Genomic DNA, 14,271 nt, shown 5'->3' on the forward strand with positions numbered 1-14,271 from the left:
ACAATCTTGTGGTTTCTTTGTGCTGATAGATATGCTCCACCTGCATCCGCTGCAAGAATTGTGGCATTCCACCTGGGAAGAACTGGGACGTGGAGTGGTCCCATGACTACAATCTGTGTCCTGACTGTACTGTGCTGTATAATAAAGGTGAGCAGCATCACTCCTGCTTTGTAACATGTCCTGGGCAGCCTGAAACTGTCTGCTAGAAGAGTCTACACCTTGTGAAGAATTTAAGAAAGGACGTACCAAGGTACAATGTAAAAAATATGCTAACTCTGTTTCTCTCTGACTCCCTTCCAGGTAACTACTGCCCCATCTGCACCTGCTGCTATGAAGACAATGACTATGAGAGCAAAATGATACAGTGTGCAGGTTGTGAACACTGGGTCCATGCAAAGTGTGAGGGTCTTTCAGGTCAGTGATGCTGCTGGGATTGGTTCTGGGACATTAGTGGCTTACTGTGGCACTCTGGCCTTATGCAGCTGATATTTTACTAGTTGTATTCACTTCTCTATAGATGAAGGCTATGAGATCCTCTCAAATCTCCCAGAGAGCGTGGTGTACAAGTGCAAACCCTGTAGGGGAAGTGAACAGGCGGAATGGAAGGACGTCCTACAGTCAGAACTCAAGGAGGGTCTAAAGCAGGTTCTTCGTGGTCTCCTGACATCCGGACTTACAGCCAGTATGCTGCAGTGCCCCAAAGTATGTCTTGCTAATGCACAAACATGAGCCAACATGCTGTAGGGGCCACAAGACATGTCTTGTGTGCTTCTTGTTACTTGGCAATCAGATCTCTTGGCATTAAGATGTACAGGCTGAACTGTTCACTGGTTGGCAGTATATTCTTTAGCCCAATGATACATAGTTGGGAGTACACTGACTGTGGTACTGATGGTAGCCCTGGTGAATGCTGGTCATAATATAATGAAGAAGATATGAAGTCATGTGTGCAGGAGCAAGAGGCTGTTTTTTGTGTTGGAGGAGTGGATATGTATAGGATCAGATTTAAGGAGGTTTGAATGATAGAGCAAAGTATTTACAAGTCAGTTTGTTGCAGAAACTTTGATTGGCACTACCAATCACATTTCCAGTTTGTTCTGATTCAGTCCCTATATGTTTGTATAATTGTGAAACCAAATGATTCAACATATTGAATAGGAAAAATTGTGCAAACAGCTCCTTGTATTAACAAAAAAATTGCAGGCTTTTATTCCTGAGAACTAAATTTACAGACTGGGTTAAATCCCATTAGCGCATTTTTACACAAGTTGGTTGCATGATTTTCTTTAAGCATACTTTTGGGGGGGGGGGGGGGGGGGGAGAACACATCATCCCCTTTTCAGTTTTCATCCTTCTGTCCATCTGTGACTCTTCGACTGCAGTTATCCAGGTTCTAGAGCATGGCGGTGCAGTTCCAGGAGCAGACATGAACTGAAGCCACTATAGATGAAGGGTGTGAAGCTGACATGCAGTTTCCAAGCCTGGAATAATGGCTACATGGAGATGTACTGCTGGCAGAGCACACAAAGCAGTTCACAGATATGAATCTCCTTATAGCTGAGGTGCACGTGGTAACCCAGGAAAATATACAGTGCTAATGAGCTCAGAACAGGTAGCATGACTAGGTGAATTCTCCAGTGTAGGACAGGGCAGCGGAAGAAGCTGGTTGGCTGCAACACTATATTGGAGACTATGAGCCAGCCCAGTAAGAATGTCAGAGCCTTTCCATTTAGCCCTTCTGGAACAGGACTCTCTCTGTCTTGCCCTTTGTAAGTTTCAAGAAATGTAATGGATGGTCTCTGTGGATAGCAGGATCCTACAGCCACACAGATGGTGATGCTATACTATTCTGTTTTATACACTGCACAAATTATCCAAAAATGGACTTCTAGGCAGTTCACAATAAGAAAAGCTCTTCTCAAGAGAGAAAAAAAACAAATTTGTATCAACACATCATAAAATAGCATTTCCTAAAAATCTTTAAAACTCAAAAACCTTAACTAAGAAGACTCAAAAGATGAAAGTTTTCTAAAGTTTCCAAAATTGTAAAGGTGACTGTACTTTTTTCAAACTTATTGGTAATAAATTCCAGAGTCTAGCTCCTTGGACTGAAAATAACTTATCTATAGTTTTATAACGTTATGCTCTTAGTAAGTGAAAATCCTAAACATAATGTCCTTGAATAACATAGCCAACGGCCTTGTAACGAGTCAACTAATAGATCAACTGCCCCCTCAGAATTTAATCCATACACAGTTTTGTAAATCATATTAATAATCATTAATGATCATTAATAATGATTATAATTATATTAATTGCAGTGTCATTGCAATGAGCCTGTGTGGGTGTTCCCACACTGCTGCTAGTGATAACATCGGTTGATTCCACAAATACGCTCCAACTCAAGATGGGTTGGGAGGGAATGTGTGACTGTCGGATCTTCTGTCCATGGAGATCACCTGTAGTATTCAATTTTGTTTTCTCCGTGGACAGTGAGGATTGCTATAGCCACATAAATAGTGACTCTGTAGCTTACAGTTGCAGAAAATCTATTTGTCTCTCGTTATTTGTAACCTGGACTTCACAAAGGGGGTGATTAAAGGGGTTAAACAAAAAGATCATTAAAGATTGCTTGACTAGAACTATTGCTCAAATATGATGATTAATCTATAGACAGATGCATCGAAGGTGCTGATGAATATCTTTGAAGTGTTTTATGAAGGTATGTATGTATGTATTTATTTATTTATTTATTGCATTTGTCTCCCACATTTTCCTACCTATTTGCAGGCTCAATGTGGCTTACAGAGACCTGTTATGGCATCACCATATCAGGGTACAAAAGATACAATTGATGTTACAGAGATGTCAAGGATGACAAGGATCATAAGTTAGTCTAATCAAACAATTATAAAAGATAATCATAGAATGGGATGAGTAGTGTTATGTTGTAATTAGTTATGGATTTTTGTGATAGGCTTTGGTGAAGAGAGAGGTTTTCAGCGATTTGCGAAAGTCAGTGATTTCGTTGATTGTTTTCACGTGATTTGGTATAGCGTTCCATAATTGCCTGCTCATGTAGGAAAAGCTGGACGCATGTGTTAGTTTGTATTTTAGTCCTTTGCAGCTGGGGAAGTGTAGGTTAAGAAAAGTGCGGGCAGATCTTTTGGCATTTCTGGGTGCGAGATCTACGAGGTCAAGCATGTATGACAGAGCGTCTCCGTAAATGATTTTGTGAATAATTGTGCAGATCTTGAACGTGATACGTTCTTTAATTGGGAGCCAGTGTAATTTCACTCTTAGGGGTTTTGCACTTTCATATTTTGTTTTACCAAATATAAGTCTGGCTGCAGTATTTTGGGCAGTTTGAAGTTTCTTGATAATCTGTTCCTTACAGCCAGCATAAAGTGCATTGCAGTAGTCCAGGTGACTTAGTACCATTGACTGTAACAGGTTTCGAAAAATGGCTCTTGGGAAGAAAGGTTTTACTCTTTTGAGCTTCCACATGGATTGGAACATTTTCTTAGTTGTATTTTTCACGTGGTTTTTAAGTGTGAGATTTCGATCAATGGTGACTCCAAGAATTTTCAAAGTGTTAGAGACTGGGAGGGGAAAGTTTGGGGTGGTTATGGTGGCGTATTTACTTGTGTTGTGCTGTGAGGTAAGTATAAGGCATTGGTTATTTTCTGCATTAAGTTTTAGCTGAAATGCATCCACCCAGGAGTGCATGATTTGGAAGCTTTGGTTGATCTCATTGGTGATTTCCTTTAGATCGTGTTTGAATGGGATGTAGATCATGACGTCTTCTGCATTTATGTATGGATTGAGGTTTTGATTGTCTAGAAGCTTGGCTATAGAGGTAACATCATTAGGTTAAAGAGGGTTGGTGACGGGGAGGATCCTTGGGGAACTCCACATTCAGGTATCCATGGGGCTGATGTCTTCTCTTTAGTTGTTACTTGGTATGATCTTGTTGTCAGGAATTCTCTAAACCAATTAAGAACATTTCCTCCCACTCCAAAGTATTCCAGAATGTGTAATAATATGCCATGGTTGACCATGTCGAAGGCACTGGACATGTCAAATTGCAAAAGAAGTACGTTGTTACCAGTTGCAATTAGTTGTTTAACTTTATTCATTAAAGTTATTAGTACTATTCCGGTGCTGTAGTTCGATCGGAATTCTGATTCCATAGCGTCCCCTCAGATCAATCCAGAGACTTGTGGGTTATGTCCCTCCTCTAGCAGGTTAGATAGAGAGAACTCAGAAGTTTGCCTTAACTGAGCATGTGCAGCCACTCAAACTTCAGTATTCTCTCTATCTAGCAGGTAGAAGGGAGCATAACGGTGAAGCTCTGTTGATAAGACTCCTATCCGGTTCCCTCGGGTGTGTTGAGGTCTTTCTGGGGTTGAGGTGCTGGTGCACATTTTGGGGATACACCTGGTGGTGCCAGGTCCCTACCCTTCTCCCCCTGGCAGCCTGAAGAAGTATCAGGAGTTGGCTATTTAGTCTCCTGCCTCTTTAAAAAAAAAAAAAACCCAAATCCGAAGTGAGAGATTTTATTCTCGTCAGAACTTCCCTACAGCGTTGTTTCTGTCTGGTGCTGCAGCCTTCAGTTCGACTAGTCTGGAACGTGAGCAGGTTCTGGGAGAACTGAGGTAAGGCTTGGGGAGCGATGTCAGTACCGTCGGAATCAGTAAAACGCTGTTCCATATCATCAAGCTGATCAATCCATAGACTGGTGGGTTGTGTCCATCTACCAGCAGGTGGAGATAGAGAGCAAACTTTTGCCTCCCTATATGTGGTCATGTGCTGCCGGAAACTCCTCAGTATGTTCTCTATCTCAGCAGGTGGTGGTCACACACAGCAGCAGCTCTGGCTAGGCCTCCAAGCCTAATCCTTAGGTTTTGTTGAGGCCTGGGGTTGAGGGCTCTTTTGAGCAAGTGCAAACCTGGTGGTGCCAGGTCCCTCCTTTTCTCCCCCCTCCCGCTGGCTCCGTTTAAAAAAAAAAAATATATATATTTTTAAACGTCTTTAAAGGCGTTTAATTCGACGTTTCTTTAAACGTTCATTGCAGCTACTCACTGGGACACCAGTTCGTTACAGCTCGGAGCGGCAAGCAGGTAATTTTACCTTTTTATAGCGGGCAGGGGGTTCCCCGATTCTTCTCCTCGTGGCAATGGCGTCGGAGGGCGAGGGCGCAAAGGGTCGCTCCCCGGATCGCTGGAGCGCTTCTAGAGGGGATGCGGGGGTTTTAGAACCTGATTCGCCCTTGATGGGTGATAGTTTAGTGACCGATGAATGTCCCGGTCGTTCCTCCGGCGTGGCGGTTTTTTCCCGCCATAAACGCCCATCCCCCGCTCCTCGCCTCCGCCATCTTGGCCGGCCACGCGGCTCGGACGGCTTCTTCGGGGCCGCCCTTGAGGTTGGAGACATTAATGCCATGAACGCCCTTAATTTGGGCGACGGCACAAAAGCGGCTAAAGTTAAGCGCCGTTCTTCCCGCGCGGCTCCTTCACGGAGTTTCGCGCCGGACGCCATTTGGATGCGCAGCATGTCTCTCCCCCGCAATTGCGAGCGCCGGTTGAGAGTGCGTCTAGGGCTGTTGCCCAGGCTGCGGAAGTGCACAGTCTGGGGGGTTTCTCCCCCGAGTTTGTTTTGCTGCTGCATCAGGCTTTCCTCATGCAAAACGCTGCCCCTGCTCCCTCTTCTGATAAAGAGGTTGAGGTTCCCAGAGGTAAACGCCCTCGGGTTGATTTCCAGGCCTTGGAGGACTTTTGTCTCCTCCGATGTAGATGAGGGCAGCGTGTTTGAGGTCTCCCAACGATCCTTTGCGGATTCCTTGGAGGAGATAGATCCCCGCTCGGATGGAGCGGATGACCCCTCTGCAGCGCGGCTTTTTAGCCCAGAGGATTTGCCCAACCTGTTGTTACAGGCCATGGACACTTTGAAGATTTCCTCTCCGGAGGACGTCTCTCCCTCAGCCCCTGTTGGCTCTGCCATTATGCTGGGGACGAAGCGCCCGCCTAGAACCTTCCACGTGCATGATGCCATGCACACCTTAATTGCGGCTCAATGGGATGTCCCGGAAACGAGCCTTAAAGTGGCTAGGGCTATGTCCCGCCTCTATCCTTTGGCTGTGAGTGAACGTGAGGCCTATCTGTGGCCTACCGTGGATTCTTTAATCACTGCGGTGACTAAGAAAACGGCGTTGCCGGTGGAAGGTGGCACGGCCCTAAAGGACGCCCAAGACAGAAGATTGGAGGCGGCCTTAAGGTCGTCCTTGGAGGCAGCTGCTTTAAGTTGCAGGCCTCAGTTTGCGGCTCCTATGTGGCCAGGGCGTGCCGGACTATGGTGCAGCGGGCTTCCCCCTCGGATCATTCCTTGAGGGCTGATTGGCCGGCCCTGAAATCGGGCTTAGCCTATTTGGCAGACTTGCTGTATGATGTCTGGAGAGCCTCAGCTAAAGGCATGGCTCAGACAGTCTCTGCGCGGCGGTGGCTTTGGCTGAAACATTGGTCTGCTGACCACGCCTCTAAATCCCGCCTGGCTAGATTGCCTTTTAAAGGCAAGCTGCTCTTTGGGTCGAGCTGGACAAAATCGTGACCGATCTCGGCACGTCTAAGGGCAAGAAATTACCAGAGGTCAGGGCTCGGGTTAGTACTCGTCCCGATACCTCCATACCGCCCGGGCAAGTCGGGTTCCTCTGCCCCCTCTTCCTTCAAGAGGAATTTCTCCCCCAAGCAGCATTCCTTTCGCAGAGACCGCCGTCCCGGAGGTGCTCCCTCCGGTCCTCCCCCAGGGTCTCGTACCCAATGACGGGGCCTTGGTCCACGCCCCAGTGCAGATTGGAGGACGGCTGTCCTCGTTTCTGGGCGAGTGGATCACTATAACTTCAGACGCGTGGGTGCTGGAAGTCATCAGAGACGGCTACAAGCTAGAGTTCTGCCAACCCTTAAGAGACGGGTTTGTACTCTCTCCCTGCAAGTCTCCGGTCAAGCTGTGGCAGTGCAGCAGACCTTGGACAACCTGATCCGCCTGGGTGCGGTCGTTCCGGTGCCAAAAAAATCAGATTGGCAAGGGACGTTACTCCATTTACTTTGTGGTTCCAAAGAAAGGAGGTTCTGTCCGGCCTATCCTCGACCTCAAAGGGGTCAATCGGGCCTGGAAAGTGAGGCACTTTCGCATGGAGACTCTCCGCTCTGTTATAGCGGCAGTGAAGGCAGGAGAGTTCTTGGCTTCCTTGGACATCAAGGAAGCGTACCTGCATATTCCCATCTGGCCTCCTCTCCAACGCTTTCTGCGTTTTACAGTCCTGAGACGACACTTCCAGTTCAGAGCCCTCCCTTTCGGGTTGGCTACTGCTCCGCGGACCTTTTCCAAAGTAATGGGGGTCATAGCGGCCTTCCTGCTAAAGGAAGGAGTACAAGTCTATCCTTATCTGGACGACTGGTTGATCCGAGCCCCCTCTTATGCAGAGTGCGGCAAAGCTATGGACCGGGTAGTTGCTCTTTTGAGCTCCCTGGGATGGATCATCAACTGGAAGAAGAGCCAGCTGCGCCCGACTCAGTCCCTGGTGTATCTGGGAGTTCGATTCGACACCCAAGTGGGCAGAGTGTTCCTGCCAGACAATCGGATTGTCAAGCTTCAGGCTCAGGTGGACTAGTTCCTAGTAGCCTCTCCTATTCGGGCTTGGGACTACGTGCAGCTGTTGGGCTCTATGACGGCCACGATGGAAGTAGTGCCCTGGGCCAGGGCTCATATGAGACCACTACAGCTATCTCTGCTGCTGCGCTGGACTCCGATGTCGGAGGATTATGCTGTGCGCCTTCCCGTGGACCCAGCAGTGCGCAAGGCGCTGAGCTGGTGGACGCAGACAGACAAGTTGTCTGCAGGATTGCCTCTGGTGACCCCGGAGTGGATTGTCGTCACGACAGACGCCTCTTAGATGGGCTGGGGAGCCCACTGCTTGGGAAGGACAGCGCAGGGGCTCTAGTCTCCTGCAGAGGCAAGTGGTCTATCAACCTCCTGGAACTCAGAGCCATTCGCTTGGTGTTATTGGAGTTCATCCCGGTACTCGTGTTGAAGCCTGTACGGGTCCTGTCGGACAATGCCACGGCTGTGGCCTATATCAACCGCCAGGGAGGTACCAGAGCGCCCCTCTAGCCAAGGAGGCTATGAGTCTTTGCCAGTGGGCGGAAGCGAACCTGGAGCAGCTTTCAGCGGCCCACATTGCCGGAGTCATGAATGTCAAGGCGGACTTTCTCAGTCGCCATACCTTGGAGCCCGGAGAGTGGCAACTATCTGCTCAGGCGTTCTTGGACATCACGAAGCGCTGGGGCCAGCCGAGCCTAGATCTGATGGCGTCATCGGCCAATGGCCAAGTGCCGCGCTTTTTCAGCAGAGGACGGGACCCTCGATCCCTGGGAGTAGATGCTCTTCTCCAACAGTGGCCGACACAAGAGCTCCTCTATGTGTTCCCGCCCTGGCTCATGTTGGGCAGGGTGCTAGATCGGGTGGCAAAGCATCCCGGCAGGGTAATCCTGGTGGGGTCCGGATTGGCCCAGACGTCCCTGGTATGCGGACTTGTTCAGGCTCTCAGTCGACGATCCTCTGCGGCTGTCAGTGGAGCAGGGCCTGTTACATCAGGGTCCCGTGGTGATGGAGGATCCCTCTCCCTTTGGTCTTACGGCCTGGCTATTGAGCGGCAGCGTCTGAGGAAGAAGGGCTTCTCAGACAAGGTCATCGCCACTATGCTGAGAGCGAGGAAGCGCTCTACTTCTACTGCTTACGCCAGGGTTTGGCGTATCTTTGCAGCATGGTGTGAAGCAGGCTCACTTTCTCCCTTCACTGCTCCAATTTCTTCAGTGTTGGCGTTCCTGCAAGAAGGTCTGGAGAAAGGCCTGTCGCTCAGTTCCCTTAAAGTCCAGGTAGCGGCTCTGGCTTGCTTCAGGGGCCGCCTGAAGGGTGCTTCCCTGGCTTCGCAGCCAGATGTGGTGCGCTTTCTCAAGGGAGTTAATCACCTGCGCCCTCCTCTGCACTCAGTGGTGCCTGCGTGGAATCTCAACCTGGTGCTAAGAGCATTGCAGAAGCCGCCTTTGGAACCCTTTTCGAGGGCATCTCTGAAAGACCTGACGTTGAAAGCAGTCTTTTTGGTGGCTATCACTTCAGACAGAAGAGTTTCCGAGCTCCAGGCGCTCTCATGTCGAGAGCCTTTTCTGCAGTGCACTGAGGCAGGAGTGACTATTCGCACAGTGCCTTCCTTCCGGCCCAAGATTGGTTCTCGCTTCCATGTGAATCAGCAGCTCTGTCTCCCTTCCTTTCGTAGGGAGGACTACCCAGAGGAGTACTCCGCTCTTGAATATCTGGATGTGAGACGAGTCATCATCAGTTACTTGGAAGTGACCAATGATTTCCGGAAATCGGATCATCTGTTTGTCCTGTTTGCAGGTCCTCGTAAGGGTCTGCAGGCTGCTAAGCCTACAGTGGCAAGATGGGTCCAGGAAGCCATTGCAGCGGCTTATGTGGCCGCGGGGAAGGTGCCGCCTATCCAGCTGAAGGCTCACTCCACGAGAGCTCAGGCGGCCTCGATGGCAGAGGCCGGATCCGTCTCCTTGGAAGAGATATGCAAGGCGGCAACGTGGGCTTCGGCTCATACATTCTCCAAGCATTACCGTTTGACTGTGGCTGCACGGGCGGAGGCCCGGTTTGGAGCTTCAGTGTTGAGGTCAGGGATTTCTATGTCCCGCCCTGGGTGAGTACTGCTTCGGTACATCCCACCAGTCTATGGATTGATCAGCTTGATGATATGGAAGGTAAAATTATGTATAATCATACCTGATAATTTTCTTTCCATTAATCATAGCTGATCAATCCATAGCCCCTCCCAGATATCTGTACTGTTTATATTCTGGTTGAATTTTAGGTTCAAGTTTAGCCTTCAGTTACTTCAGGAGGACTTTGTGTTCAAGTTCTTCTTTCACTTGGATTCTTCAAGAGTTGAGACGAGTTTGTGTTACAGTGAGCTGCTGCATTCCTCTCCCCTCCGTTTTACGGGGCTGGATTGAGACATAAATTCTGCCGGCACTCCCTCCCGCTTCGTGCGGCTGTAGGGCAGCTTTGTACCCTTCCCGCTTCGGCGGTGTTAGGGTCAGTCAGCTCCTCCCGCGGTTGCGGTTGCAGGATAAGCCAGATCCCCCCGCATCGGCGGGTGTGGTGTCCCTCCCCCGCTCCGCGGGGATGAGCTGGACGGATTCCCCTCCCCCACTTGTGTGGGGATGAGCTGGGTTAATTCCCCTCCCCCGTTTCGGCGGTGGTGAGCTGGGCAGAGTGTCCCTTCGTGGGTGTAATTCTCTAAGTGCTGAGTCCTGCGGATGGAGCTTTGATATCGACATACTGAGGAGTTTCCGGCAGCACATGACCACATATAGGGAGGCAAAAGTTTGCTCTCTATCTCCACCTGCTGGTAGATGGACACAACCCACCAGTCTATGGATTGATCAGCTATGATTAATGGAAAGAAAATTATCAGGTATGATTATACATAATTTTACCTTCGCACTGCGGAGCGCGACAGTCAGCGTCGGGATCCTGTGACGTGTGTTCCGGGGCTGTAGGGAAGTCTGGGTCGGATAAGGAGGACCGCGGCTTGGGCGCTGAGTCAACGGAGGGCTCGGAAGCGGTTTTGGCGGGAAAAGTTAGGGCCGCGTCAGCGCGTACCTCCGCCAGCGCCATTTTTGCTATGGGGCCTTCTGTACAGGACAATGCGGTAGCGGTTTCTCCGGGTGTAGCGCCAACTGAAACCGGGAAGATTTTGAGCCCGGAACTGGCGGGTTTGGGGGGTTTTTCTCCCAAATTTGTGCTTTTGTTGCACAAGGTGTTTTTGCTCCGTTCCGAGAGCGCGTGCCAGCCGGCGGCCATGTTAGAAGGGCCAGCGTCCTCGTGCACTGAGTTTTCTCAAAAACCTTCAAAACGGGCCCGCTTACTGTTGGAAGAGGTTGCGGGTGAGGGGGATGGTTGTCTTGATTCGGGCCCCTCAGATTTTGAGGGGGATCCGGGGTCAGGAGATTCTGGCCCTGAGGTCATTGAGGAAGGTGAGCTGCCCCCGGGGGAGGGGGATGACCCCACCGTGGCGTGATTGTTCAGAAAGGAGGAGCTTCACGGCCTTATAGGGCAGGCGTTGCAAGTGTTAAACTTGACAGCTCCAGAACCCGCGATTCCGGTAGCGGTGAGTACATCTATAATGTCGGGCACTAGAGCCCCGCCTAGGTCCTTTTATATTCATGAAGCTATGCAGGTACTCATTCGGGCACAATGGGATTTCCCAGAGGCTGGTCTCCGAGTGGCTCGGGCAATGGGTAAGCTTTGCCCACTCCGGCAGGAGGATTTGGAATCCTTACGGTTGCCAGTAGTGGACTCGTTAATTTCGGCGGTGGCTAAAAAGACTGCGTTACCGGTAGAGGGTGGAGCGGCGCTCAGAGATCCGCAGGAGAAAAAACTTGAGGCAGCGGTTAAGTCGTCTTTTGAAGTGGCCGCTTTATGTTTGCAGGCTTCAGTGTGCGGCTAGGGCGTGCCTTTCTTGGGTACAAAAGGCAACGTCTGCGGATGATCTGATCGGAGTTCTTCCAAGTCTAGAATCAGGGTTGGCATATTTAGCAGATCTGTTATATGATGTTCTACGAGCCTCTGCGAAAGGAGTATCCTTAGCAGTTTTGGCTAGGCATTGGATTTGGTTACGACATTGGGCAGCTGATTTACCTTCGAAGTCTCAGTTGGCCCGTTTGCCTTTTAGGGGTAGGCTTCTGTTTGGTCAGGAATTGGAGCAGATTGTTAAAGATCTTGGAGAGTCCAATGGCCGTTTGCCAGAGGATAGGTCTAAGACACAGTCAAAAATGTTTCGCCCACGGTTTAAGGAAGCGAAGAAGTATAGGCCTGACAGAGTGAGCAATTTTCCTAAATCTCGATTGGAAGCAGCGATACTTTGTCGTTGGGCGGAGAGTCATTTGCCGCTGTTGTCGGCTACTCATATTGCGGGAGTACTGAATGTGCAGGAGGATTTTCTCAGTCGGAATCGGCTGGAAGCCGGGGAGTGGGAACTCTCTCCGTCAACCTTCCAACAGATTGTAGACCGTTGGGGAGTTCCAGTGATAGATCTGATGGTTCGCACGTCCAATGCCAAGGTGGCTCGATTCTTCAGCAGAGGCAGAGAGGTCGGGTCCGAGGGCATAGATGCTCTTCTTCAGCCGTGGCTGACAGAACTCCTATATATTTTTCCCCCGTGGCCGATGATAGGTCGTGTGGTGGCCAGGATATCTCGGCATCCGGGACGGGTGATTCTGATTGCTCCAGATTGGCCCCGGCGTCCATGGTATGCGGATCTCATTCGATTGCTGATAGACGAACCGTTCCGTTTGTCCCATCTATCGGAACCTCTGATCCAGGGCCCGGTGGTAATGCAAGATCCAGTTCCATTTGCGATTACGGCCTGGCTATTGAGAGGTCGCGTTTGAGACGTAAGGGTTACCCGGAGACAGTCGGACGATGTTGCAGGCTCGAAAACGTTCGACGTCTACCGCGTATGCCAGAGTATGGAGGACCTTTGTGTCTTGGTGTTCCGAGGCGGGGCTGTCTGCGCAATCCGCTTCTCTGGGGTCTATTTTGGCCTTTTTGCAACAGGGAATGGATAAGGAATTGTCATTGAGCACATTAAAAGTCCAAGTGGCGGCTTTGGCATGCTTTCGGGGGAGATTAGGGAAACATTCCTTGGCCTCTCACCCAGCTATTGTGTGTTTTCTTCGTGGGGTAGGACATATGAGACCTCCTAGAGATCTGGTGATCCCTGCCTGGAATTTGAATTTGGTACTCAGAGCGTTACGGCGGCCGCCGTTTGAGCCTTTGGCTAAATCTTCTCTAAAAGATCTCACTTTGAAAACAGTTTTTCTGGTAGCTATGGCTTCAGCTCGACGGGTGTCGGAGATTCAGGCACTTTCGTGTAGAGACCCCTTTCTCCGTTTTTCAGAAGCGGGAGTATCGGTTCGGACGGTACCATCCTTTGTTCCTAAGGTAGTTTCGCGGTTTCATGTTAACCAGGAAGTGGTGTTACCTTCTTTCAGACGCGAAGATTATCCTGATTTATATCGGGATCTCCATTGTTTGGATGTTCGGAGAGTACTGCTGCTCTACCTGGAGGCGACTAATCTGTTTCGGAAGTCAGACCACCTATTTGTTCTGTTTGCGGGTAGTAGAAAGGGGAGCATGGCTTCTAAGGCTACAATTGCTAGATTGCTTAAGGAGGCGATTGAGTCAGCGTACCTTATAATGGGGAAGATTTCGCCTCTTCACATTAAGGCACATTCCACACGGGCTCAGGCGGCATCGTTTGCAGAATCCAGTATGGTGCCGTTAGAAGACATTTGTAAAGCGGCAACTTGGTCATCAGTACATACATTTGCAAAGCACTACCGTATTGATGTGGGCGCGCGACGGGAAGCAACTTTCGGGGTGTCGGTTTTGGCGGCCGGATTGCTACGGTCCCACCCTTGATGAGGATTGCTTGGGTACATCCCACAAGTCTCTGGATTGATCTGAGGGGACGCTATGGAAGGTAAAATTATGTCTTACCTGATAATTTTCTTTCCATTAGTCCCTCAGATCAATCCAGAGCCCCTCCCTGGGATTAGTTCTCGCGCTATCGGAATCTGTACACTTCAGTCATTTTGTTCACGTTCCTGTTATTAGTTGAACTGTTACAGGTTTAGTATAAGTTGAAGTTTGTGTATTCTATTTCATAGCAGCTCGGAGGATTCTCCATGCTTTGGCTGCTTTTGTAGAGGCAGGAGACTAGTTTATGGTTTCATTTCCTACTGCTTTGGTATCGTATACTGAAGTTTGAGTGGCTGCACATGCTCAGTTGAGGCAAACTTCTGAGTTCTCTCTATCTAACCTGCTAGAGGAGGGACATAACCCACAAGTCTCTGGATTGATCTGAGGGACTAATGGAAAGAAAATTATCAGGTAAGACATAATTTTACCTTGAGATTTATGTAGAATTGAATATTTGTTTAGGTGGTTATTGAGCTGATTTGTCACTGCGCCTTCCATGAGTTTGGTTGTCAGCGGGATCGATGCTACTGGGCGATAATTGGTTATGTCACTTGCAGTTTTCTTTGGGTAAAGGAGTGAGTAGGATATTTCCTTTATCTTTTGGGAAGAGACCATTTTGTAGCATGTAGTTCGGGTGCCTCGTGAGGTCTACTTTGAATTGTGGGGGGG

The 14,271-nt window shown here is 49.4% G+C and overlaps 1 protein-coding gene across 1 annotated transcript in view; it reads left to right on the forward strand.

The window, feature by feature from the left end:
• The window catches only part of KMT2B (lysine methyltransferase 2B), an 880,409-nt gene that overhangs the window by 451,176 nt on the left and 414,962 nt on the right, over positions 1 to 14,271 (forward strand). The window contains 3 exon segments of the mRNA XM_030212457.1: positions 30 to 147; positions 301 to 414; positions 518 to 702. Coding sequence (XP_030068317.1) covers positions 30 to 147; positions 301 to 414; positions 518 to 702 — 417 coding nt within the window.

Source organism: Microcaecilia unicolor, chromosome 8 (assembly GCF_901765095.1).
Source record: "Microcaecilia unicolor chromosome 8, aMicUni1.1, whole genome shotgun sequence".
NCBI lineage: Eukaryota > Metazoa > Chordata > Amphibia > Gymnophiona > Siphonopidae > Microcaecilia > Microcaecilia unicolor.